General features: G+C 49.6%; 4 protein-coding genes across 4 annotated transcripts; all 4 read right to left on the minus strand.

The window, feature by feature from the left end:
- Positions 1-850: 850 nt before the first annotated feature.
- LOC121169116 (late histone H2B.L4-like) lies at positions 851-1,276 on the minus strand. The gene has a single exon (XM_040999572.1). It carries the CDS (start codon positions 1,274-1,276, stop codon positions 851-853), a length of 426 nt encoding a protein of 141 aa, XP_040855506.1.
- A 6,653-nt stretch (positions 1,277-7,929) lies between these two features.
- LOC121169117 (late histone H2B.L4-like) lies at positions 7,930-8,355 on the minus strand. Its single transcript, XM_040999573.1, has one exon. It carries the CDS (start codon positions 8,353-8,355, stop codon positions 7,930-7,932), a length of 426 nt encoding a protein of 141 aa, XP_040855507.1.
- A 6,648-nt stretch (positions 8,356-15,003) lies between these two features.
- On the minus strand, positions 15,004-15,429 carry LOC121169118 (late histone H2B.L4-like). Its single transcript, XM_040999575.1, has one exon. The coding sequence runs from the start codon at positions 15,427-15,429 to the stop codon at positions 15,004-15,006; it is 426 nt and encodes a 141-aa protein (XP_040855509.1).
- Positions 15,430-22,106: 6,677 nt separating this feature from the next.
- On the minus strand, positions 22,107-22,532 carry LOC121169119 (late histone H2B.L4-like). The gene has a single exon (XM_040999576.1). The coding sequence runs from the start codon at positions 22,530-22,532 to the stop codon at positions 22,107-22,109; it is 426 nt and encodes a 141-aa protein (XP_040855510.1).
- Between the last annotated feature and the right edge of the window lie 3,025 nt (positions 22,533-25,557).

Here is a 25,557-nt window from a genome sequence, read left to right on the forward strand (position 1 = left end):
AAACCTGTTATTGAGGAATGCTGTATCATTCCTGAATCTTCATTGACATAATCAAGTGAATTCAGGGAAAAGATGTGTTGGGGAAATTGAATTAATTAGACATGTGTGATCTATGCCAAGTTCTTAATGTTTTGCTGATGATTTCTTTTAATTACAGAGAGGAAGAGAGACAGAAAGCAATATCTTGTGTCCATTGGTTCACTCTCCAAGTGGTCACAATGGCCGGAGACACGGGAATCTGAAGCCAGCAGCCAGGAGCGTCCTCCGGTTCTTCTGTGTGGGTACAGGGTCCCAAGGCTTTGGGCCATCCTCGACTGCTCCCAGGCCACAGGCAGGGAGGTGCATGGAGAACAGGACCACTAGGGATACAACCGGCACGCATATTGGATCCAGGCGCGTGCAAAGCCAGGATGTTAGCCACTAGGCTACAGAGCCATACCCCAGGAAACCTAATTGTAGTACGCAATAAACTTAATTTATATGCAATAAAGCTGTCCATGATTTCACCTGTGTACCACTGACTAAGCAGAGTATGAAACGCATGGAAGCAATGACTGGCTTTGGGACAAGGAGCTGTCTTAGAAGAACATACTTGACAGAAATGAGCATTGAATAAGGCGTTTAATAAGTGCACAATGCATACAGGTTCTCCCCATTCTCCTTGGAGGAGATGGTACCCATCATAGAGAATCTAGTAGAATTGATGAGGTAAGTCCGTGAAGACTGTCCACCAAGTGTGCCAGGCACGGTCTGTCCCAAGCCCTGGGAGAGTCCCCCTGTGCAGCGCTGCAGGTCTTTCCCGCTGAGAGGGTGGCCATCGGGTGGGCAGGGACAGGCGGCCCGAGGCGGCTCACTTGCTGGAGATGAACTTAACGAGGGCCTTGTTGGCCTGGCTGTCTGCGTAGGTGTAGAGCTGAGTGGGCAGCACGAGGCGCATCCCACTTTGGATGTCTGTATAGGTCAGGGTGGAGCCCCTCTTGTTGCGGACCAGGCTGGCGGCCTCATCAGCGATGCGCTCAAACAGATCTCTCACGAAGCAGTCCAGGACGGCCTTGGCCTCCTTGGACAGGCTGAGGCCTGCGTGAATTTCCTTCAGAAGCTTCGGGAAATAGATGGCGAAGGTCGGCTGCTGGCTGGTGCCCAGGCGGCGGCGGCGGCGGCGGTGGCGGGGCCTGGGTTTCCTCTGTTTCCTGTCGGGTGAGGACGCCTTCTCAGGGTCCTGGCAGACCAGGGGTCCCTCAGCAGGCGAGGGAGAGCCCGAGCCCGGCTCAGCCATGGCGGAGGCAGTGGCTAGTGGCTGGGAAGCACAGAAATGCCGAGAGGCCCCAAGCCGGCGCTCTTGATATGGGCAGCTTGGCCTGACGTCACAAACTGCAAGTCTGTGACGTGGAGCTGCGTGGGCTTGGTCAGCTCTCCCGCGTGGACTCACACCAGCCACTCAGAGGAAGGCTTGCAAGTGGTCACCTTGGATCCAAGTGAGAAAGCCTCCCATAGGGGCTGGCACTCTCACGTGCTAGCTTCAACCCCCGGCCGTGACCCCAGCATTCCTTAGGGCAACGTTTCCACAAGCTGGGGTCAGGACAGGGCTAGTGCGCATGTGCTCTCCCTCTGTCTGTCATACTTCAGTAAAACAACATAGGTGGATATCACCGCCCAAAGAATTTGACTTGCTGGGAATCACACAAGGGCTCTTGAGCATACATTTGGCAGAGACGACCACTGTGTTGGGTGAGGGCTGGGTGATATCATTTGGCCCCAACCAATTCCTCACCATGGGCAGCTTCCAAGAGCTGACCCGGATGTGCCTTTAGCTTCCTGTCTCTGGATTAGTTCATCTAAGTCCCACTGCAAACCTGCGAATGCACTGGCCTGTTCCTCAAAGGCCAAACACACAAGCCCTTCCCTGTTAAGTACACCATGAGTGCCCACCCACTCCAACATGAACACCCACCCTCTGCGTGCAGGCGGGGTTTCTTGTCCAGGCCCGCCATTACACAGCTTCCCTGCTTACTTTGATGAACAGTATGAACCAGGCAAGTGTGCTGGCACACTGGTAGAGTTCACACAAACTTGGCATTACCCAAGGCCAGAATGCCCGGAGCCTTGGGCTACTTTTCCCCCAGCAGTGTTGCACTTGTCTGGGTACAACGCAATCTAGGCAGTCGCCGATTTCTGAGGGAGAAGTTGAGCATTCAGAGTGAGATGTTGGAGAAGCCATTTCCAAGTGCTCCTACACTGGTGTGAGCTTAATGGTTCTGATCAAGCTGCTCACCCATTAGGAGCCTTTCCATCTAAGGCTAGGAGCTGCTCAGCAGCGCCCCCTGTGATTGACTGTTCTGTCTCTGGGCAGAATACCTGTCCAGTCACATGTGAACTGAACAACTGGGGGGATGGGGTGGGGGAGGCGGGATGCTGGCAGGGATGCAGGTGGTGATGCAGGAGACACCAGGCCTGCTGTTTGGTCTGAGGCAGATGTGGCTGGCCTTTCCAGAGTCCCTCCCATATAAAACATAACATGCTGCTGAATGGCAAGATCAGTCCTTTCCCAGGGACCCACCTGGGTGACCTACATGTCACTCCTGATGCCATCTCAGGTCCACTAGCACAAAAGGCCCCAGAAATTTGGAGCAGAAGTTGAAAAGGAGTTTTGCGGGATACCACAGAGTTCACGCCAGACATGTCTAAGTTTTATTCAGGAGTCTTTATTAACCAAGCTTGCTGATTAGAGAGTATACTAGAAATAGCAACGCACGAGTCCATGTTGCAATGCAACCACTCATAATCCAACCAAACATCATCCAAAGTGGAACAAATGGTCATTATCCTTAAGTCCATCCAGTAAGCTGAAGAGCTATGTCCCAGCTTCCCCAACGATATAAGTTATCCGAAGAGACATGCAATGAGTTACCTGGACACACTGGCAAAGCTGCAGACATTCACCTGGCTTCTCTGCCCACATTCCACTCCTGCTAGGCCTCACCTCTCCTGGAACTCCTGAGACTACACAAACCAGAAACAACAATACTATATCCATTATCCAATCTAAGCAGTGCAACAAGGACCATGCTCGGGATATTAGCTGTCCTGGGCCAGCCAAGAGTCGAGGTGCAAGAGTGAGGGCACGACCTGTCAAGAAAGAAAGAGAGAGTCCTCGACTCATGGGCCTTTTAAAGGGGCATGTGAGGGGAGTGGTTACACAACAATACAATACAGTCTCTTCTCATTTGATAGGCAGGTCATAGGCGGGCAGAAGTGAATAACTAAGTGTTCTGGGCTAAGGAGTAGATTAGTGCTTGTTGGGATGGGTAGGAACTGGAACTGGGTGCCTAGATTAATTGGACTTATCTGCATTCAATATCCTGGCTAAATTAGGACATGGTGGGCGTGGTGGGAGTGGTTGAGGATGGAATTCCATTGCTGTTAGGACCCACCTTCAGGACAGAGGGTAGGGGACACAGCAACATTTCATTTGCCCAATGTCCATGGGTGCTGGCTATCACTGGCTGCGCCCAACAACAAAGAGATTTTAGTCCATCTGTCTACCTCTGTCTCTCTTTAGGATTTGGAAAAGAAATTAGTTGAAAGAGCCAACATTGACAGAGCAGGAGAGAAGCATACAGAGATTCCTTGTTTGGGCCACAGCTGCATCCTGGCTCCCCGTGTGCTGGGAAGGTGTTCAAGGACATTGGCAATTTCCTGGTATCTTTTCAGGCACATTAGAAGGGAACAAGATTAGAACAAGAGCAGCAGGGAATATCCTGTGTCTCCAGTGTGGAATCCTAGAGCTTCAATTGCCAGGGAACTATTTGGCGACAATATTGAACCATCTCTGCTCTTTGAAATTACTTCTCTGAGAGCCTGGCATGAAGGCTCATTGCTCAAGCCTTGCGTTGCCAGTTCAAGGATCACATAGAGGTGCGGGTTGATGTCTTGGCTGCTCCACTTCTCTTCCAGCTCCCTGCTTGTGGCCTGAGAAATCAGTAGAGCATGGCCCAAGACCTTGAGACTCTGCATCTATATGGGAGACCAGGAATTAGGTCCTGACTTTGGCTTGGCACAGATGCATCTGCTCTGGCCCTTGGGGTGAGAACCAGCAGGTGGAAGATATTTTTCTCCCTCGTTCTCTCTGTCAGTAAGTCTTTCAAAAACAGTCTTTTCTTTATAAATGTTTGGAAAATCCACTTTTTCTTTTTTTTTTTCTTTCTTTTTTTCTTTTTTTTTTTTTTTTTGAGAACAGCATTTGTTTCTATAGGCAGTAGGGGTGGAACCCACCACTATGACATGCTTCATTTACTACTCTTTCTTTCCCTGGTTTTCTCCCTTTATCTGCTCTTAGATAAATCACATTTATTTTGAAATGATAAAATTGGCCATCACAATTGCTCAGCTGGATAATCCTCCACTGGAAAGCACAAGTATCCCATATTGGCACAGGATCCTGTCCGGCTATGCCAATTCCAATCTATATCCCTGCTTATGGCTTGAGAAAGCAGTGGAGGCTCCCTCAAAATCATGGGCACGTCCAACCATATTACAGACTCAGAGGAAGCTCCTGGCTAATGGCTTTGAATTTACTCAGCTATGGGCATTGCAAACATTCTAGAAATGAGCCAGCTGATGGACGACCTCTCTCTTGATGTTTCCTTCTGTCTGCAAATCTTCCCCAACTTCCAACAATATTCTGCACAAAAGAAGTAAGGCTGGGAGGTGCACATTACTTGCAGCAGACAGGACATTTCTTGGCATGCACACATTCCATGTTGCAAGGCCTATATTCCAGACCAGGTTCTGATACCAACACCTGATTCCTGACAGTATGCACTACGGGTGGCCAAGGGTGCTCTTTAACATCCTAGGGAATCTGCCACAGATCTGGGTGCGCAGAAGTAATTCGCCCAGGTGTTTCTTCAGGCTTTAGAGGACTAGTTGTTCTCAAAATTTGGAAGAAAAAGCACAGAGAAGAGATTTCTAACTCCTTTTGATTTGACATTCTGTTTCTAAAGAACTAATTTTCTTAACTACAATATCCATCCGAAGAGAAGAGCAGAGAGAGTGAGGGAGGGAATAAGCTTGGGATGTTGAGATACAAAAAGCTCACAAAAGCCATCAGAAACAGAGAGAGAGAAAGGAAATAGAGAGAGAGAGAGCGAGGCAGAGAGAGAGAGAAGAGAGAACGAGAGAGAGACAAAGAGAGAGAGGGAGAGAGAGAAAGAGAGAGTCAGAGAGAGAGAGAAGAGAGAAAATGAGAGAAAGAGAGAGGCAGAGAGAGAGAGAGAGAGAGAGAGAGAGAGAGAGAAGAGCGAAAGCTACTAGCTCCAGGTAAATGGAAACAAATGTTGGTTCACCCCATTTCGAAACCTGGCTCCAGAATCTCCAACTGCCATAAGAGTGGGAGGTTCCCAAAAATCTGGCTATTCTTCTGGCATCCCAGGCACATTAGAAGAGAGTTGGATCAGAACAGGTGTAGCAGGGAATGGAAGTCTGGCTCCAATATGCATTGCCAGAGTTGGAAGCTGCAGATTGATATTCTGATATTCTGGGATCAAAAGTTGGCTTGCTCACTGCTTTTCAAATTCTGTGACTAATTAACTCGTGTCCTGAATTTCTCATGACAGAAAGTGAGTATTGTGAGCTTGTAGAAGTGAACTTGCTGATGGGAGGGGCTCATCCTCTCCCTCCAACTCGCTGATGCATGTATGAAATGCATTTTGCAAGACAATACTGTGGGATATAAAGTGGTTGCAGCAGCATGTGTATTACTTAGGACAGCTACACCCACATAGGAGAACCTGGGTTGCAGTCCGGTCTCCCTTCCCAGTTTCCACTTCCTGGGCAGTAAACACTATGAGAAGCACTAGCTGACAGTGAAAACACTAGGGCCTCTGCCACAGCCCTGGGAGACCGGACCTGGATGAGCTCCTGGACCTGGCCACAGGGACATCCAACAAGAGATATTTGGGGACTTTTGGGGAAAGGAAGAGCAGATGAGCTGTTTCTTTCTCCCGGTGTCTGTGTCTGCTTCTGTTCAAAGATTTGTTTCCTGTAGGGGATATCTGTGGTAGCAGAGAAAGTGGGAGACTAAGGGAGTAGAGCTTTCGTCTTCTGGATCACTCCCCAACAATGAGTGTGGCTGGGACAAGCTGAAGCATGGAAACAAGCACATCATGCTGGTCTTGGCCTTGGGCAGCATGACCTCCAGGGCTTGGCCAATAGCCTTCTGCTGAATTCTATGGCATGCTCATTAGCAGAGCTGCATGGGAAAGAGGGAAGCTGCAACTGCAACAGGTGTCGCTGTGGCAAGGCATAGGATCTGGGACTAAGCCAGGACAAAGCCAGAAGTCTAGAGGTCCATTCTGTTCTGCTTTGCTCTGCTTGGGCTCTCATCTTTTGCTGCCTGTTCCAATGCATGTACAGAAAAACGCTTGGGAATTCGTGGAAAAGCTGAGATTCCAACCTGTGTTCCTAGAGGCACCAGCATGCGTGTTGGGCATGTCTTCGACATGCTTTTCCACAGCCTGGCCCCCAATCTAGGCTTTACAGATGTAAAGCTGGTCTGGTATTGCGATATAGCAGGGAAAACTATCACCTGCGAGTTCATACTGGCAATGAATACAGGCACCCTTTGAAATGCCACTTGCTCTGATTCTGAGCCAACTCCCTGCTAATGTCCTGGGAAGGCATCAGGGGATGGCTAAGCACTTGGGCTGCTGCACCCATATGGAAGACCAAGACAAAGCACCTGGCTTCAGTTTGCTTCAGGTCTGATCACTGCTGCCACTTGGCCAGTGAATCGGTGGACCTCACTCTGTCCCTCTCTCGACCTTTCTCTCCCCATTTCTGCACCTTCTACTTGCCTTTCCTGCCTGTTGCTACATCTCTCTCTCTCTGTCTCTCTCCATCCTAAACACACACACACACACACACACACACACACACACACACACACAGGGATTGCAAGTCATGAAATGTGTGTTTCATAAAACCAAAAGATGGCTATTTATAAGGAGTAGACTCATCAATCCACAGAACTTGCAGAAGAAATTACAGACTACAAGGTCCTGGAGCCTAAACGGATTCTCAAACCTGTTATTGAGGAATGCTGTATCATTCCTGAATCTTCATTGACATAATCAAGTGAATTCAGGGAAAAGATGTGTTGGGGAAATTGAATTAATTAGACATGTGTGATCTATGCCAAGTTCTTAATGTTTTGCTGATGATTTCTTTTAATTACAGAGAGGAAGAGAGACAGAAAGCAATATCTTGTGTCCATTGGTTCACTCTCCAAGTGGTCACAATGGCCGGAGACACGGGAATCTGAAGCCAGCAGCCAGGAGCGTCCTCCGGTTCTTCTGTGTGGGTACAGGGTCCCAAGGCTTTGGGCCATCCTCGACTGCTCCCAGGCCACAGGCAGGGAGGTGCATGGAGAACAGGACCACTAGGGATACAACCGGCACGCATATTGGATCCAGGCGCGTGCAAAGCCAGGATGTTAGCCACTAGGCTACAGAGCCATACCCCAGGAAACCTAATTGTAGTACGCAATAAACTTAATTTATATGCAATAAAGCTGTCCATGATTTCACCTGTGTACCACTGACTAAGCAGAGTATGAAACGCATGGAAGCAATGACTGGCTTTGGGACAAGGAGCTGTCTTAGAAGAACATACTTGACAGAAATGAGCATTGAATAAGGCGTTTAATAAGTGCACAATGCATACAGGTTCTCCCCATTCTCCTTGGAGGAGATGGTACCCATCATAGAGAATCTAGTAGAATTGATGAGGTAAGTCCGTGAAGACTGTCCACCAAGTGTGCCAGGCACGGTCTGTCCCAAGCCCTGGGAGAGTCCCCCTGTGCAGCGCTGCAGGTCTTTCCCGCTGAGAGGGTGGCCATCGGGTGGGCAGGGACAGGCGGCCCGAGGCGGCTCACTTGCTGGAGATGAACTTAACGAGGGCCTTGTTGGCCTGGCTGTCTGCGTAGGTGTAGAGCTGAGTGGGCAGCACGAGGCGCATCCCACTTTGGATGTCTGTATAGGTCAGGGTGGAGCCCCTCTTGTTGCGGACCAGGCTGGCGGCCTCATCAGCGATGCGCTCAAACAGATCTCTCACGAAGCAGTCCAGGACGGCCTTGGCCTCCTTGGACAGGCTGAGGCCTGCGTGAATTTCCTTCAGAAGCTTCGGGAAATAGATGGCGAAGGTCGGCTGCTGGCTGGTGCCCAGGCGGCGGCGGCGGCGGCGGTGGCGGGGCCTGGGTTTCCTCTGTTTCCTGTCGGGTGAGGACGCCTTCTCAGGGTCCTGGCAGACCAGGGGTCCCTCAGCAGGCGAGGGAGAGCCCGAGCCCGGCTCAGCCATGGCGGAGGCAGTGGCTAGTGGCTGGGAAGCACAGAAATGCCGAGAGGCCCCAAGCCGGCGCTCTTGATATGGGCAGCTTGGCCTGACGTCACAAACTGCAAGTCTGTGACGTGGAGCTGCGTGGGCTTGGTCAGCTCTCCCGCGTGGACTCACACCAGCCACTCAGAGGAAGGCTTGCAAGTGGTCACCTTGGATCCAAGTGAGAAAGCCTCCCATAGGGGCTGGCACTCTCACGTGCTAGCTTCAACCCCCGGCCGTGACCCCAGCATTCCTTAGGGCAACGTTTCCACAAGCTGGGGTCAGGACAGGGCTAGTGCGCATGTGCTCTCCCTCTGTCTGTCATACTTCAGTAAAACAACATAGGTGGATATCACCGCCCAAAGAATTTGACTTGCTGGGAATCACACAAGGGCTCTTGAGCATACATTTGGCAGAGACGACCACTGTGTTGGGTGAGGGCTGGGTGATATCATTTGGCCCCAACCAATTCCTCACCATGGGCAGCTTCCAAGAGCTGACCCGGATGTGCCTTTAGCTTCCTGTCTCTGGATTAGTTCATCTAAGTCCCACTGCAAACCTGCGAATGCACTGGCCTGTTCCTCAAAGGCCAAACACACAAGCCCTTCCCTGTTAAGTACACCATGAGTGCCCACCCACTCCAACATGAACACCCACCCTCTGCGTGCAGGCGGGGTTTCTTGTCCAGGCCCGCCATTACACAGCTTCCCTGCTTACTTTGATGAACAGTATGAACCAGGCAAGTGTGCTGGCACACTGGTAGAGTTCACACAAACTTGGCATTACCCAAGGCCAGAATGCCCGGAGCCTTGGGCTACTTTTCCCCCAGCAGTGTTGCACTTGTCTGGGTACAACGCAATCTAGGCAGTCGCCGATTTCTGAGGGAGAAGTTGAGCATTCAGAGTGAGATGTTGGAGAAGCCATTTCCAAGTGCTCCTACACTGGTGTGAGCTTAATGGTTCTGATCAAGCTGCTCACCCATTAGGAGCCTTTCCATCTAAGGCTAGGAGCTGCTCAGCAGCGCCCCCTGTGATTGACTGTTCTGTCTCTGGGCAGAATACCTGTCCAGTCACATGTGAACTGAACAACTGGGGGGATGGGGTGGGGGAGGCGGGATGCTGGCAGGGATGCAGGTGGTGATGCAGGAGACACCAGGCCTGCTGTTTGGTCTGAGGCAGATGTGGCTGGCCTTTCCAGAGTCCCTCCCATATAAAACATAACATGCTGCTGAATGGCAAGATCAGTCCTTTCCCAGGGACCCACCTGGGTGACCTACATGTCACTCCTGATGCCATCTCAGGTCCACTAGCACAAAAGGCCCCAGAAATTTGGAGCAGAAGTTGAAAAGGAGTTTTGCGGGATACCACAGAGTTCACGCCAGACATGTCTAAGTTTTATTCAGGAGTCTTTATTAACCAAGCTTGCTGATTAGAGAGTATACTAGAAATAGCAACGCACGAGTCCATGTTGCAATGCAACCACTCATAATCCAACCAAACATCATCCAAAGTGGAACAAATGGTCATTATCCTTAAGTCCATCCAGTAAGCTGAAGAGCTATGTCCCAGCTTCCCCAACGATATAAGTTATCCGAAGAGACATGCAATGAGTTACCTGGACACACTGGCAAAGCTGCAGACATTCACCTGGCTTCTCTGCCCACATTCCACTCCTGCTAGGCCTCACCTCTCCTGGAACTCCTGAGACTACACAAACCAGAAACAACAATACTATATCCATTATCCAATCTAAGTAGGAAACAAGGACCATGCTCGGGATATTAGCTGTCCTGGGCCAGCCAAGAGTCGAGGTGCAAGAGTGAGGGCACGACCTGTCAAGAAAGAAAGAGAGAGTCCTCAACTCATGGGCCTTTTAAAGGGGCATGTGAGGGGAGTGGTTACACAACAATACAATACAGTCTCTTCTCATTTGATAGGCAGGTCATAGGCGGGCAGAAGTGAATAACTAAGTGTTCTGGGCTAAGGAGTAGATTAGTGCTTGTTGGGATGGGTAGGAACTGGAACTGGGTGCCTAGATTAATTGGACTTATCTGCATTCAATATCCTGGCTAAATTAGGACATGGTGGGCGTGGTGGGAGTGGTTGAGGATGGAATTCCATTGCTGTTAGGACCCACCTTCAGGACAGAGGGTAGGGGACACAGCAACATTTCATTTGCCCAATGTCCATGGGTGCTGGCTATCACTGGCTGCGCCCAACAACAAAGAGATTTTAGTCCATCTGTCTACCTCTGTCTCTCTTTAGGATTTGGAAAAGAAATTAGTTGAAAGAGCCAACATTGACAGAGCAGGAGAGAAGCATACAGAGATTCCTTGTTTGGGCCACAGCTGCATCCTGGCTCCCCGTGTGCTGGGAAGGTGTTCAAGGACATTGGCAATTTCCTGGTATCTTTTCAGGCACATTAGAAGGGAACAAGATTAGAACAAGAGCAGCAGGGAATATCCTGTGTCTCCAGTGTGGAATCCTAGAGCTTCAATTGCCAGGGAACTATTTGGCGACAATATTGAACCATCTCTGCTCTTTGAAATTACTTCTCTGAGAGCCTGGCATGAAGGCTCATTGCTCAAGCCTTGCGTTGCCAGTTCAAGGATCACATAGAGGTGCGGGTTGATGTCTTGGCTGCTCCACTTCTCTTCCAGCTCCCTGCTTGTGGCCTGAGAAATCAGTAGAGCATGGCCCAAGACCTTGAGACTCTGCATCTATATGGGAGACCAGGAATTAGGTCCTGACTTTGGCTTGGCACAGATGCATCTGCTCTGGCCCTTGGGGTGAGAACCAGCAGGTGGAAGATATTTTTCTCCCTCGTTCTCTCTGTCAGTAAGTCTTTCAAAAACAGTCTTTTCTTTATAAATGTTTGGAAAATCCACTTTTTCTTTTTTTTTCTTTCTTTCTTTTTTTTCTTTCTTTTTTTTTTTTTTTAGAACAGCATTTGTTTCTATAGGCAGTAGGGGTGGAACCCACCACTATGACATGCTTCATTTACTACTCTTTCTTTCCCTGGTTTTCTCCCTTTATCTGCTCTTAGATAAATCACATTTATTTTGAAATGATAAAATTGGCCATCACAATTGCTCAGCTGGATAATCCTCCACTGGAAAGCACAAGTATCCCATATTGGCACAGGATCCTGTCCGGCTATGCCAATTCCAATCTATATCCCTGCTTATGGCTTGAGAAAGCAGTGGAGGCTCCCTCAAAATCATGGGCACGTCCAACCATATTACAGACTCAGAGGAAGCTCCTGGCTAATGGCTTTGAATTTACTCAGCTATGGGCATTGCAAACATTCTAGAAATGAGCCAGCTGATGGACGACCTCTCTCTTGATGTTTCCTTCTGTCTGCAAATCTTCCCCAACTTCCAACAATATTCTGCACAAAAGAAGTAAGGCTGGGAGGTGCACATTACTTGCAGCAGACAGGACATTTCTTGGCATGCACACATTCCATGTTGCAAGGCCTATATTCCAGACCAGGTTCTGATACCAACACCTGATTCCTGACAGTATGCACTACGGGTGGCCAAGGGTGCTCTTTAACATCCTAGGGAATCTGCCACAGATCTGGGTGCGCAGAAGTAATTCGCCCAGGTGTTTCTTCAGGCTTTAGAGGACTAGTTGTTCTCAAAATTTGGAAGAAAAAGCACAGAGAAGAGATTTCTAACTCCTTTTGATTTGACATTCTGTTTCTAAAGAACTAATTTTCTTAACTACAATATCCATCCGAAGAGAAGAGCAGAGAGAGTGAGGGAGGGAATAAGCTTGGGATGTTGAGATACAAAAAGCTCACAAAAGCCAGCAGAAACAGAGAGAGAGAGAGGAAAGAGAGAGAGAGAGAGAGAGAGAGAGAGCGAGGCAGAGAGAGAGAGAAGAGAGAACGAGAGAGAGACAAAGAGAGAGAGGGAGAGAGAGAAAAAGAGAGTCAGAGAGAGAAGAGAGAAAATGAGAGAAAGAGAGAGAGAGAGAGAGAGAGAGAGAGAGAAGAGCGAAAGCTACTAGCTCCAGGTAAATGGAAACAAATGTTGGTTCACCCCATTTCGAAACCTGGCTCCAGAATCTCCAACTGCCATAAGAGTGGGAGGTTCCCAAAAATCTGGCTATTCTTCTGGCATCCCAGGCACATTAGAAGAGAGTTGGATCAGAACAGGTGTAGCAGGGAATGGAAGTCTGGCTCCAATATGCATTGCCAGAGTTGGAAGCTGCAGATTGATATTCTGATATTCTGGGATCAAAAGTTGGCTTGCTCACTGCTTTTCAAATTCTGTGACTAATTAACTCGTGTCCTGAATTTCTCATGACAGAAAGTGAGTATTGTGAGCTTGTAGAAGTGAACTTGCTGATGGGAGGGGCTCATCCTCTCCCTCCAACTCGCTGATGCATGTATGAAATGCATTTTGCAAGACAATACTGTGGGATATAAAGTGGTTGCAGCAGCATGTGTATTACTTAGGACAGCTACACCCACATAGGAGAACCTGGGTTGCAGTCCGGTCTCCCTTCCCAGTTTCCACTTCCTGGGCAGTAAACACTATGAGAAGCACTAGCTGACAGTGAAAACACTAGGGCCTCTGCCACAGCCCTGGGAGACCGGACCTGGATGAGCTCCTGGACCTGGCCACAGGGACATCCAACAAGAGATATTTGGGGACTTTTGGGGAAAGGAAGAGCAGATGAGCTGTTTCTTTCTCCCGGTGTCTGTGTCTGCTTCTGTTCAAAGATTTGTTTCCTGTAGGGGATATCTGTGGTAGCAGAGAAAGTGGGAGACTAAGGGAGTAGAGCTTTCGTCTTCTGGATCACTCCCCAACAATGAGTGTGGCTGGGACAAGCTGAAGCATGGAAACAAGCACATCATGCTGGTCTTGGCCTTGGGCAGCATGACCTCCAGGGCTTGGCCAATAGCCTTCTGCTGAATTCTATGGCATGCTCATTAGCAGAGCTGCATGGGAAAGAGGGAAGCTGCAACTGCAACAGGTGTCGCTGTGGCAAGGCATAGGATCTGGGACTAAGCCAGGACAAAGCCAGAAGTCTAGAGGTCCATTCTGTTCTGCTTTGCTCTGCTTGGGCTCTCATCTTTTGCTGCCTGTTCCAATGCATGTACAGAAAAACGCTTGGGAATTCGTGGAAAAGCTGAGATTCCAACCTGTGTTCCTAGAGGCACCAGCATGCGTGTTGGGCATGTCTTCGACATGCTTTTCCACAGCCTGGCCCCCAATCTAGGCTTTACAGATGTAAAGCTGGTCTGGTATTGCGATATAGCAGGGAAAACTATCACCTGCGAGTTCATACTGGCAATGAATACAGGCACCCTTTGAAATGCCACTTGCTCTGATTCTGAGCCAACTCCCTGCTAATGTCCTGGGAAGGCATCAGGGGATGGCTAAGCACTTGGGCTGCTGCACCCATATGGAAGACCAAGACAAAGCACCTGGCTTCAGTTTGCTTCAGGTCTGATCACTGCTGCCACTTGGCCAGTGAATCGGTGGACCTCACTCTGTCCCTCTCTCGACCTTTCTCTCCCCATTTCTGCACCTTCTACTTGCCTTTCCTGCCTGTTGCTACATCTCTCTCTCTGTCTCTCTCCATCATACACACACACACACACACACACACACACACACACACACACACACAGGGATTGCAAGTCATGAAATGTGTGTTTCATAAAACCAAAAGATGGCTATTTATAAGGAGTAGACTCATCAATCCACAGAACTTGCAGAAGAAATTACAGACTACAAGGTCCTGGAGCCTAAACGGATTCTCAAACCTGTTATTGAGGAATGCTGTATCATTCCTGAATCTTCATTGACATAATCAAGTGAATTCAGGGAAAAGATGTGTTGGGGAAATTGAATTAATTAGACATGTGTGATCTATGCCAAGTTCTTAATGTTTTGCTGATGATTTCTTTTAATTACAGAGAGGAAGAGAGACAGAAAGCAATATCTTGTGTCCATTGGTTCACTCTCCAAGTGGTCACAATGGCCGGAGACACGGGAATCTGAAGCCAGCAGCCAGGAGCGTCCTCCGGTTCTTCTGTGTGGGTACAGGGTCCCAAGGCTTTGGGCCATCCTCGACTGCTCCCAGGCCACAGGCAGGGAGGTGCATGGAGAACAGGACCACTAGGGATACAACCGGCACGCATATTGGATCCAGGCGCGTGCAAAGCCAGGATGTTAGCCACTAGGCTGCAGCGCCATACCCCAGGAAACCTAATTGTAGTACGCAATAAACTTAATTTATATGCAATAAAGCTGTCCATGATTTCACCTGTGTACCACTGACTAAGCAGAGTATGAAACGCATGGAAGCAATGACTGGCTTTGGGACAAGGAGCTGTCTTAGAAGAACATACTTGACAGAAATGAGCATTGAATAAGGCGTTTAATAAGTGCACAATGCATACAGGTTCTCCCCATTCTCCTTGGAGGAGATGGTACCCATCATAGAGAATCTAGTAGAATTGATGAGGTAAGTCCGTGAAGACTGTCCACCAAGTGTGCCAGGCACGGTCTGTCCCAAGCCCTGGGAGAGTCCCCCTGTGCAGCGCTGCAGGTCTTTCCCGCTGAGAGGGTGGCCATCGGGTGGGCAGGGACAGGCGGCCCGAGGCGGCTCACTTGCTGGAGATGAACTTAACGAGGGCCTTGTTGGCCTGGCTGTCTGCGTAGGTGTAGAGCTGAGTGGGCAGCACGAGGCGCATCCCACTTTGGATGTCTGTATAGGTCAGGGTGGAGCCCCTCTTGTTGCGGACCAGGCTGGCGGCCTCATCAGCGATGCGCTCAAACAGATCTCTCACGAAGCAGTCCAGGACGGCCTTGGCCTCCTTGGACAGGCTGAGGCCTGCGTGAATTTCCTTCAGAAGCTTCGGGAAATAGATGGCGAAGGTCGGCTGCTGGCTGGTGCCCAGGCGGCGGCGGCGGCGGCGGTGGCGGGGCCTGGGTTTCCTCTGTTTCCTGTCGGGTGAGGACGCCTTCTCAGGGTCCTGGCAGACCAGGGGTCCCTCAGCAGGCGAGGGAGAGCCCGAGCCCGGCTCAGCCATGGCGGAGGCAGTGGCTAGTGGCTGGGAAGCACAGAAATGCCGAGAGGCCCCAAGCCGGCGCTCTTGATATGGGCAGCTTGGCCTGACGTCACAAACTGCAAGTCTGTGACGTGGAGCTGCGTGGGCTTGGTCAGCTCTCCCGCGTGGACTCACACCAGCCACTCAGAGGAAGGCTTGCAAGTGGTCACCTTGGATCCAAGTGAGAAAGCCTCCCATAGGGGCTGGCACTCTCACGTGCTAGCTTCAACCCCCGGCCGTGACCCCAGCATTCCTTAGGGCAACGTTTCCACAAGCTGGGGTCAGGACAGGGCTAGTGCGCATGTGCTCTCCCTCTGTCTGTCATACTTCAGTAAAACAACATAGGTGGATATCACCGCCCAAAGAATTTGACTTGCTGGGAATCACACAAGGGCTCTTGAGCATACATTTGGCAGAGACGACCACTGTGTTGGGTGAGGGCTGGGTGATATCATTTGGCCCCAACCAATTCCTCACCATGGGCAGCTTCCAAGAGCTGACCCGGATGTGCCTTTAGCTTCCTGTCTCTGGATTAGTTCATCTAAGTCCCACTGCAAACCTGCGAATGCACTGGCCTGTTCCTCAAAGGCCAAACACACAAGCCCTTCCCTGTTAAGTACACCATGAGTGCCCACCCACTCCAACATGAACACCCACCCTCTGCGTGCAGGCGGGGTTTCTTGTCCAGGCCCGCCATTACACAGCTTCCCTGCTTACTTTGATGAACAGTATGAACCAGGCAAGTGTGCTGGCACACTGGTAGAGTTCACACAAACTTGGCATTACCCAAGGCCAGAATGCCCGGAGCCTTGGGCTACTTTTCCCCCAGCAGTGTTGCACTTGTCTGGGTACAACGCAATCTAGGCAGTCGCCGATTTCTGAGGGAGAAGTTGAGCATTCAGAGTGAGATGTTGGAGAAGCCATTTCCAAGTGCTCCTGCACTGGTGTGAGCTTAATGGTTCTGATCAAGCTGCTCACCCATTAGGAGCCTTTCCATCTAAGGCTAGGAGCTGCTCAGCAGCGCCCCCTGTGATTGACTGTTCTGTCTCTGGGCAGAATACCTGTCCAGTCACATGTGAACTGAACAACTGGGGGGATGGGGTGGGGGAGGCGGGATGCTGGCAGGGATGCAGGTGGTGATGCAGGAGACACCAGGCCTGCTGTTTGGTCTGAGGCAGATGTGGCTGGCCTTTCCAGAGTCCCTCCCATATAAAACATAACATGCTGCTGAATGGCAAGATCAGTCCTTTCCCAGGGACCCACCTGGGTGACCTACATGTCACTCCTGATGCCATCTCAGGTCCACTAGCACAAAAGGCCCCAGAAATTTGGAGCAGAAGTTGAAAAGGAGTTTTGCGGGATACCACAGAGTTCACGCCAGACATGTCTAAGTTTTATTCAGGAGTCTTTATTAACCAAGCTTGCTGATTAGAGAGTATACTAGAAATAGCAACGCACGAGTCCATGTTGCAATGCAACCACTCATAATCCAACCAAACATCATCCAAAGTGGAACAAATGGTCATTATCCTTAAGTCCATCCAGTAAGCTGAAGAGCTATGTCCCAGCTTCCCCAACGATATAAGTTATCCGAAGAGACATGCAATGAGTTACCTGGACACACTGGCAAAGCTGCAGACATTCACCTGGCTTCTCTGCCCACATTCCACTCCTGCTAGGCCTCACCTCTCCTGGAACTCCTGAGACTACACAAACCAGAAACAACAATACTATATCCATTATCCAATCTAAGCAGTGCACAAGGACCATGCTCGGGATATTAGCTGTCCTGGGCCAGCCAAGAGTCGAGGTGCAAGAGTGAGGGCACGACCTGTCAAGAAAGAAAGAGAGAGTCCTCGACTCATGGGCCTTTTAAAGGGGCATGTGAGGGGAGTGGTTACACAACAATACAATACAGTCTCTTCTCATTTGATAGGCAGGTCATAGGCGGGCAGAAGTGAATAACTAAGTGTTCTGGGCTAAGGAGTAGATTAGTGCTTGTTGGGATGGGTAGGAACTGGAACTGGGTGCCTAGATTAATTGGACTTATCTGCATTCAATATCCTGGCTAAATTAGGACATGGTGGGCGTGGTGGGAGTGGTTGAGGATGGAATTCCATTGCTGTTAGGACCCACCTTCAGGACAGAGGGTAGGGGACACAGCAACATTTCATTTGCCCAATGTCCATGGGTGCTGGCTATCACTGGCTGCGCCCAACAACAAAGAGATTTTAGTCCATCTGTCTACCTCTGTCTCTCTTTAGGATTTGGAAAAGAAATTAGTTGAAAGAGCCAACATTGACAGAGCAGGAGAGAAGCATACAGAGATTCCTTGTTTGGGCCACAGCTGCATCCTGGCTCCCCGTGTGCTGGGAAGGTGTTCAAGGACATTGGCAATTTCCTGGTATCTTTTCAGGCACATTAGAAGGGAACAAGATTAGAACAAGAGCAGCAGGGAATATCCTGTGTCTCCAGCGTGGAATCCTAGAGCTTCAATTGCCAGGGAACTATTTGGCGACAATATTGAACCATCTCTGCTCTTTGAAATTACTTCTCTGAGAGCCTGGCATGAAGGCTCATTGCTCAAGCCTTGCGTTGCCAGTTCAAGGATCACATAGAGGTGCGGGTTGATGTCTTGGCTGCTCCACTTCTCTTCCAGCTCCCTGCTTGTGGCCTGAGAAATCAGTAGAGCATGGCCCAAGACCTTGAGACTCTGCATCTATATGGGAGACCAGGAATTAGGTCCTGACTTTGGCTTGGCACAGATGCATCTGCTCTGGCCCTTGGGGTGAGAACCAGCAGGTGGAAGATATTTTTCTCCCTCGTTCTCTCTGTCAGTAAGTCTTTCAAAAACAGTCTTTTCTTTATAAATGTTTGGAAAATCCACTTTTTCTTTTTTTTTTCTTTCTTTCTTTTTTTTTTTTTTTGAGAACAGCATTTGTTTCTATAGGCAGTAGGCACTATGACATGCTTCATTTACTACTCTTTCTTTCCCTGGTTTTCTCCCTTTATCTGCTCTTAGATAAATCACATTTATTTTGAAATGATAAAATTGGCCATCACAATTGCTCAGCTGGATAATCCTCCACTGGAAAGCACAAGTATCCCATATTGGCACAGGATCCTGTCCGGCTATGCCAATTCCAATCTATATCCCTGCTTATGACTTGAGAAAGCAGTGGAGGCTCCCTCAAAATCATGGGCACGTCCAACCATATTACAGACTCAGAGGAAGCTCCTGGCTAATGGCTTTGAATTTACTCAGCTATGGGCATTGCAAACATTCTAGAAATGAGCCAGCTGATGGACGACCTCTCTCTTGATGTTTCCTTCTGTCTGCAAATCTTCCCCAACTTCCAACAATATTCTGCACAAAAGAAGTAAGGCTGGGAGGTGCACATTACTTGCAGCAGACAGGACATTTCTTGGCATGCACACATTCCATGTTGCAAGGCCTATATTCCAGACCAGGTTCTGATACCAACACCTGATTCCTGACAGTATGCACTACGGGTGGCCAAGGGTGCTCTTTAACATCCTAGGGAATCTGCCACAGATCTGGGTGCGCAGAAGTAATTCGCCCAGGTGTTTCTTCAGGCTTTAGAGGACTAGTTGTTCTCAAAATTTGGAAGAAAAAGCACAGAGAAGAGATTTCTAACTCCTTTTGATTTGACATTCTGTTTCTAAAGAACTAATTTTCTTAACTACAATATCCATCCGAAGAGAAGAGCAGAGAGAGTGAGGGAGGGAATAAGCTTGGGATGTTGAGATACAAAAAGCTCACAAAAGCCAGCAGAAACAGAGAGAGAGAGAGGAAAGAGAGAGAGAGAGAGAGAGAGAGAGAGAGAGAGAGCGAGGCAGAGAGAGAGAGAAGAGAGAACGAGAGAGAGACAAAGAGAGAGAGGGAGAGAGAGAAAGAGAGAGTCAGAGAGAGAGAGAAGAGAGAAAATGAGAGAAAGAGAGAGGCAGAGAGAGAGAGAGAGAGAGAGAGAGAGAAAGAGAGAGAGAGAGAGAGAGAGAGAGAGAGAGAAGAGCGAAAGCTACTAGCTCCAGGTAAATGGAAACAAATGTTGGTTCACCCCATTTCGAAACCTGGCTCCAGAATCTCCAACTGCCATAAGAGTGGGAGGTTCCCAAAAATCTGGCTATTCTTCTGGCATCCCAGGCACATTAGAAGAGAGTTGGATCAGAACAGGTGTAGCAGGGAATGGAAGTCTGGCTCCAATATGCATTGCCAGAGTTGGAAGCTGCAGATTGATATTCTGATATTCTGGGATCAAAAGTTGGCTTGCTCACTGCTTTTCAAATTCTGTGACTAATTAACTCGTGTCCTGAATTTCTCATGACAGAAAGTGAGTATTGTGAGCTTGTAGAAGTGAACTTGCTGATGGGAGGGGCTCATCCTCTCCCTCCAACTCGCTGATGCATGTATGAAATGCATTTTGCAAGACAATACTGTGGGATATAAAGTGGTTGCAGCAGCATGTGTATTACTTAGGACAGCTACACCCACATAGGAGAACCTGGGTTGCAGTCCGGTCTCCCTTCCCAGTTTCCACTTCCTGGGCAGTAAACACTATGAGAAGCACTAGCTGACAGTGAAAACACTAGGGCCTCTGCCACAGCCCTGGGAGACCGGACCTGGATGAGCTCCTGGACCTGGCCACAGGGACATCCAACAAGAGATATTTGGGGACTTTTGGGGAAAGGAAGAGCAGATGAGCTGTTTCTTTCTCCCGGTGTCTGTGTCTGCTTCTGTTCAAAGATTTGTTTCCTGTAGGGGATATCTGTGGTAGCAGAGAAAGTGGGAGACTAAGGGAGTAGAGCTTTCGTCTTCTGGATCACTCCCCAACAATGAGTGTGGCTGGGACAAGCTGAAGCATGGAAACAAGCACATCATGCTGGTCTTGGCCTTGGGCAGCATGACCTCCAGGGCTTGGCCAATAGCCTTCTGCTGAATTCTATGGCATGCTCATTAGCAGAGCTGCATGGGAAAGAGGGAAGCTGCAACTGCAACAGGTGTCGCTGTGGCAAGGCATAGGATCTGGGACTAAGCCAGGACAAAGCCAGAAGTCTAGAGGTCCATTCTGTTCTGCTTTGCTCTGCTTGGGCTCTCATCTTTTGCTGCCTGTTCCAATGCATGTACAGAAAAACGCTTGGGAATTCGTGGAAAAGCTGAGATTCCAACCTGTGTTCCTAGAGGCACCAGCATGCGTGTTGGGCATGTCTTCGACATGCTTTTCCACAGCCTGGCCCCCAATCTAGGCTTTACAGATGTAAAGCTGGTCTGGTATTGCGATATAGCAGGGAAAACTATCACCTGCGAGTTCATACTGGCAATGAATACAGGCACCCTTTGAAATGCCACTTGCTCTGATTCTGAGCCAACTCCCTGCTAATGTCCTGGGAAGGCATCAGGGGATGGCTAAGCACTTGGGCTGCTGCACCCATATGGAAGACCAAGACAAAGCACCTGGCTTCAGTTTGCTTCAGGTCTGATCACTGCTGCCACTTGGCCAGTGAATCGGTGGACCTCACTCTGTCCCTCTCTCGACCTTTCTCTCCCCATTTCTGCACCTTCTACTTGCCTTTCCTGCCTGTTGCTACATCTCTCTCTCTCTGTCTCTCTCCATCCTAAACACACACACACACACACACACACACACACACACACACAGGGATTGCAAGTCATGAAATGTGTGTTTCATAAAACCAAAAGATGGCTATTTATAAGGAGTAGACTCATCAATCCACAGAACTTGCAGAAGAAATTACAGACTACAAGGTCCTGGAGCCTAAACGGATTCTCAAACCTGTTATTGAGGAATGCTGTATCATTCCTGAATCTTCATTGACATAATCAAGTGAATTCAGGGAAAAGATGTGTTGGGGAAATTGAATTAATTAGACATGTGTGATCTATGCCAAGTTCTTAATGTTTTGCTGATGATTTCTTTTAATTACAGAGAGGAAGAGAGACAGAAAGCAATATCTTGTGTCCATTGGTTCACTCTCCAAGTGGTCACAATGGCCGGAGACACGGGAATCTGAAGCCAGCAGCCAGGAGCGTCCTCCGGTTCTTCTGTGTGGGTACAGGGTCCCAAGGCTTTGGGCCATCCTCGACTGCTCCCAGGCCACAGGCAGGGAGGTGCATGGAGAACAGGACCACTAGGGATACAACCGGCACGCATATTGGATCCAGGCGCGTGCAAAGCCAGGATGTTAGCCACTAGGCTACAGAGCCATACCCCAGGAAACCTAATTGTAGTACGCAATAAACTTAATTTATATGCAATAAAGCTGTCCATGATTTCACCTGTGTACCACTGACTAAGCAGAGTATGAAACGCATGGAAGCAATGACTGGCTTTGGGACAAGGAGCTGTCTTAGAAGAACATACTTGACAGAAATGAGCATTGAATAAGGCGTTTAATAAGTGCACAATGCATACAGGTTCTCCCCATTCTCCTTGGAGGAGATGGTACCCATCATAGAGAATCTAGTAGAATTGATGAGGTAAGTCCGTGAAGACTGTCCACCAAGTGTGCCAGGCACGGTCTGTCCCAAGCCCTGGGAGAGTCCCCCTGTGCAGCGCTGCAGGTCTTTCCCGCTGAGAGGGTGGCCATCGGGTGGGCAGGGACAGGCGGCCCGAGGCGGCTCACTTGCTGGAGATGAACTTAACGAGGGCCTTGTTGGCCTGGCTGTCTGCGTAGGTGTAGAGCTGAGTGGGCAGCACGAGGCGCATCCCACTTTGGATGTCTGTATAGGTCAGGGTGGAGCCCCTCTTGTTGCGGACCAGGCTGGCGGCCTCATCAGCGATGCGCTCAAACAGATCTCTCACGAAGCAGTCCAGGACGGCCTTGGCCTCCTTGGACAGGCTGAGGCCTGCGTGAATTTCCTTCAGAAGCTTCGGGAAATAGATGGCGAAGGTCGGCTGCTGGCTGGTGCCCAGGCGGCGGCGGCGGCGGCGGTGGCGGGGCCTGGGTTTCCTCTGTTTCCTGTCGGGTGAGGACGCCTTCTCAGGGTCCTGGCAGACCAGGGGTCCCTCAGCAGGCGAGGGAGAGCCCGAGCCCGGCTCAGCCATGGCGGAGGCAGTGGCTAGTGGCTGGGAAGCACAGAAATGCCGAGAGGCCCCAAGCCGGCGCTCTTGATATGGGCAGCTTGGCCTGACGTCACAAACTGCAAGTCTGTGACGTGGAGCTGCGTGGGCTTGGTCAGCTCTCCCGCGTGGACTCACACCAGCCACTCAGAGGAAGGCTTGCAAGTGGTCACCTTGGATCCAAGTGAGAAAGCCTCCCATAGGGGCTGGCACTCTCACGTGCTAGCTTCAACCCCCGGCCGTGACCCCAGCATTCCTTAGGGCAACGTTTCCACAAGCTGGGGTCAGGACAGGGCTAGTGCGCATGTGCTCTCCCTCTGTCTGTCATACTTCAGTAAAACAACATAGGTGGATATCACCGCCCAAAGAATTTGACTTGCTGGGAATCACACAAGGGCTCTTGAGCATACATTTGGCAGAGACGACCACTGTGTTGGGTGAGGGCTGGGTGATATCATTTGGCCCCAACCAATTCCTCACCATGGGCAGCTTCCAAGAGCTGACCCGGATGTGCCTTTAGCTTCCTGTCTCTGGATTAGTTCATCTAAGTCCCACTGCAAACCTGCGAATGCACTGGCCTGTTCCTCAAAGGCCAAACACACAAGCCCTTCCCTGTTAAGTACACCATGAGTGCCCACCCACTCCAACATGAACACCCACCCTCTGCGTGCAGGCGGGGTTTCTTGTCCAGGCCCGCCATTACACAGCTTCCCTGCTTACTTTGATGAACAGTATGAACCAGGCAAGTGTGCTGGCACACTGGTAGAGTTCACACAAACTTGGCATTACCCAAGGCCAGAATGCCCGGAGCCTTGGGCTACTTTTCCCCCAGCAGTGTTGCACTTGTCTGGGTACAACGCAATCTAGGCAGTCGCCGATTTCTGAGGGAGAAGTTGAGCATTCAGAGTGAGATGTTGGAGAAGCCATTTCCAAGTGCTCCTGCACTGGTGTGAGCTTAATGGTTCTGATCAATCTGCTCACCCATTAGGAGCCTTTCCATCTAAGGCTAGGAGCTGCTCAGCAGCGCCCCCTGTGATTGACTGTTCTGTCTCTGGGCAGAATACCTGTCCAGTCACATGTGAACTGAACAACTGGGGGGATGGGGTGGGGGAGGCGGGATGCTGGCAGGGATGCAGGTGGTGATGCAGGAGACACCAGGCCTGCTGTTTGGTCTGAGGCAGATGTGGCTGGCCTTTCCAGAGTCCCTCCCATATAAAACATAACATGCTGCTGAATGGCAAGATCAGTCCTTTCCCAGGGACCCACCTGGGTGACCTACATGTCACTCCTGATGCCATCTCAGGTCCACTAGCACAAAAGGCCCCAGAAATTTGGAGCAGAAGTTGAAAAGGAGTTTTGCGGGATACCACAGAGTTCACGCCAGGCATGTCTAAGTTTTATTCAGGAGTCTTTATTAACCAAGCTTGCTGATTAGAGAGTATACTAGAAATAGCAACGCAAGAGTCCATGTTGCAATGCAACCACTCATAATCCAACCAAACATCATCCAAAGTGGAACAAATGGTCATTATCCTTAAGTCCATCCAGTAAGCTGAAGAGCTATGTCCCAGCTTCCCCAACGATATAAGTTATCCGAAGAGACATGCAATGAGTTACCTGGACACACTGGCAAAGCTGCAGACATTCACCTGGCTTCTCTGCCCACATTCCACTCCTGCTAGGCCTCACCTCTCCTGGAACTCCTGAGACTACACAAACCAGAAACAACAATACTATATCCATTATCCAATCTAAGCAGTGCACAAGGACCATGCTCGGGATATTAGCTGTCCTGGGCCAGCCAAGAGTCGAGGTGCAAGAGTGAGGGCACGACCTGTCAAGAAAGAAAGAGAGAGTCCTCGACTCATGGGCCTTTTAAAGGGGCATGTGAGGGGAGTGGTTACACAACAATACAATACAGTCTCTTCTCATTTGATAGGCAGGTCATAGGCGGGCAGAAGTGAATAACTAAGTGTTCTGGGCTAAGGAGTAGATTAGTGCTTGTTGGGATGGGTAGGAACTGGAACTGGGTGCCTAGATTAATTGGACTTATCTGCATTCAATATCCTGGCTAAATTAGGACATGGTGGGCGTGGTGGGAGTGGTTGAGGATGGAATTCCATTGCTGTTAGGACCCACCTTCAGGACAGAGGGTAGGGGACACAGCAACATTTCATTTGCCCAATGTCCATGGGTGCTGGCTATCACTGGCTGCGCCCAACAACAAAGAGATTTTAGTCCATCTGTCTACCTCTGTCTCTCTTTAGGATTTGGAAAAGAAATTAGTTGAAAGAGCCAACATTGACAGAGCAGGAGAGAAGCGTACAGAGATTCCTTGTTTTGGCCACAGCTGCATCCTGGCTCCCCGTGTGCTGGGAAGGTGTTCAAGGACATTGGCAATTTCCTGGTATCTTTTCAGGCACATTAGAAGGGAACAAGATTAGAACAAGAGCAGCAGGGAATGGCCTGTGTCTCCAGCGTGGAATCCTAGAGCTTCAATTGCCAGGGAACTATTTGGCGACAATATTGAACCATCTCTGCTCTTTGAAATTACTTCTCTGAGAGCCTGGCATGAAGGCTCATTGCTCAAGCCTTGCGTTGCCAGTTCAAGGATCACATAGAGGTGCGGGTTGATGTCTTGGCTGCTCCACTTCTCTTCCAGCTCCCTGCTTGTGGCCTGAGAAATCAGTAGAGCATGGCCCAAGACCTTGAGACTCTGCATCTATATGGGAGACCAGGAATTAGGTCCTGACTTTGGCTTGGCACAGATGCATCTGCTCTGGCCCTTGGGGTGAGAACCAGCAGGTGGAAGATATTTTTCTCCCTCGTTCTCTCTGTCAGTAAGTCTTTCAAAAACAGTCTTTTCTTTATACATGTTTGGAAAATCCACTTTTTCTTTTTTTTTTTCTTTCTTTCTTTTTTTTTTTTTTTGAGAACAGCATTTGTTTCTATAGGCAGTAGGCACTATGACATGCTTCATTTACTACTCTTTCTTTCCCTGGTTTTCTCC

The sequence above is a fragment of the Ochotona curzoniae genome, unplaced genomic scaffold (genome assembly GCF_017591425.1).
Source record: "Ochotona curzoniae isolate NIBS_2020 unplaced genomic scaffold, NIBS_Ocur_1.0 scaffold_1852, whole genome shotgun sequence".
NCBI lineage: Eukaryota > Metazoa > Chordata > Mammalia > Lagomorpha > Ochotonidae > Ochotona > Ochotona curzoniae.

Excerpts from the sequence above, each read along its gene's own strand:
- LOC121169116 (XM_040999572.1), bottom strand. The coding sequence starts at position 1,276 with ATGGCTGAGCCGGGCTCGGGCTCTCCCTCGCCTGCTGAGGGACCCCTG.
- LOC121169117 (XM_040999573.1), bottom strand. The coding sequence starts at position 8,355 with ATGGCTGAGCCGGGCTCGGGCTCTCCCTCGCCTGCTGAGGGACCCCTG.
- LOC121169118 (XM_040999575.1), bottom strand. The coding sequence starts at position 15,429 with ATGGCTGAGCCGGGCTCGGGCTCTCCCTCGCCTGCTGAGGGACCCCTG.
- LOC121169119 (XM_040999576.1), bottom strand. The coding sequence starts at position 22,532 with ATGGCTGAGCCGGGCTCGGGCTCTCCCTCGCCTGCTGAGGGACCCCTG.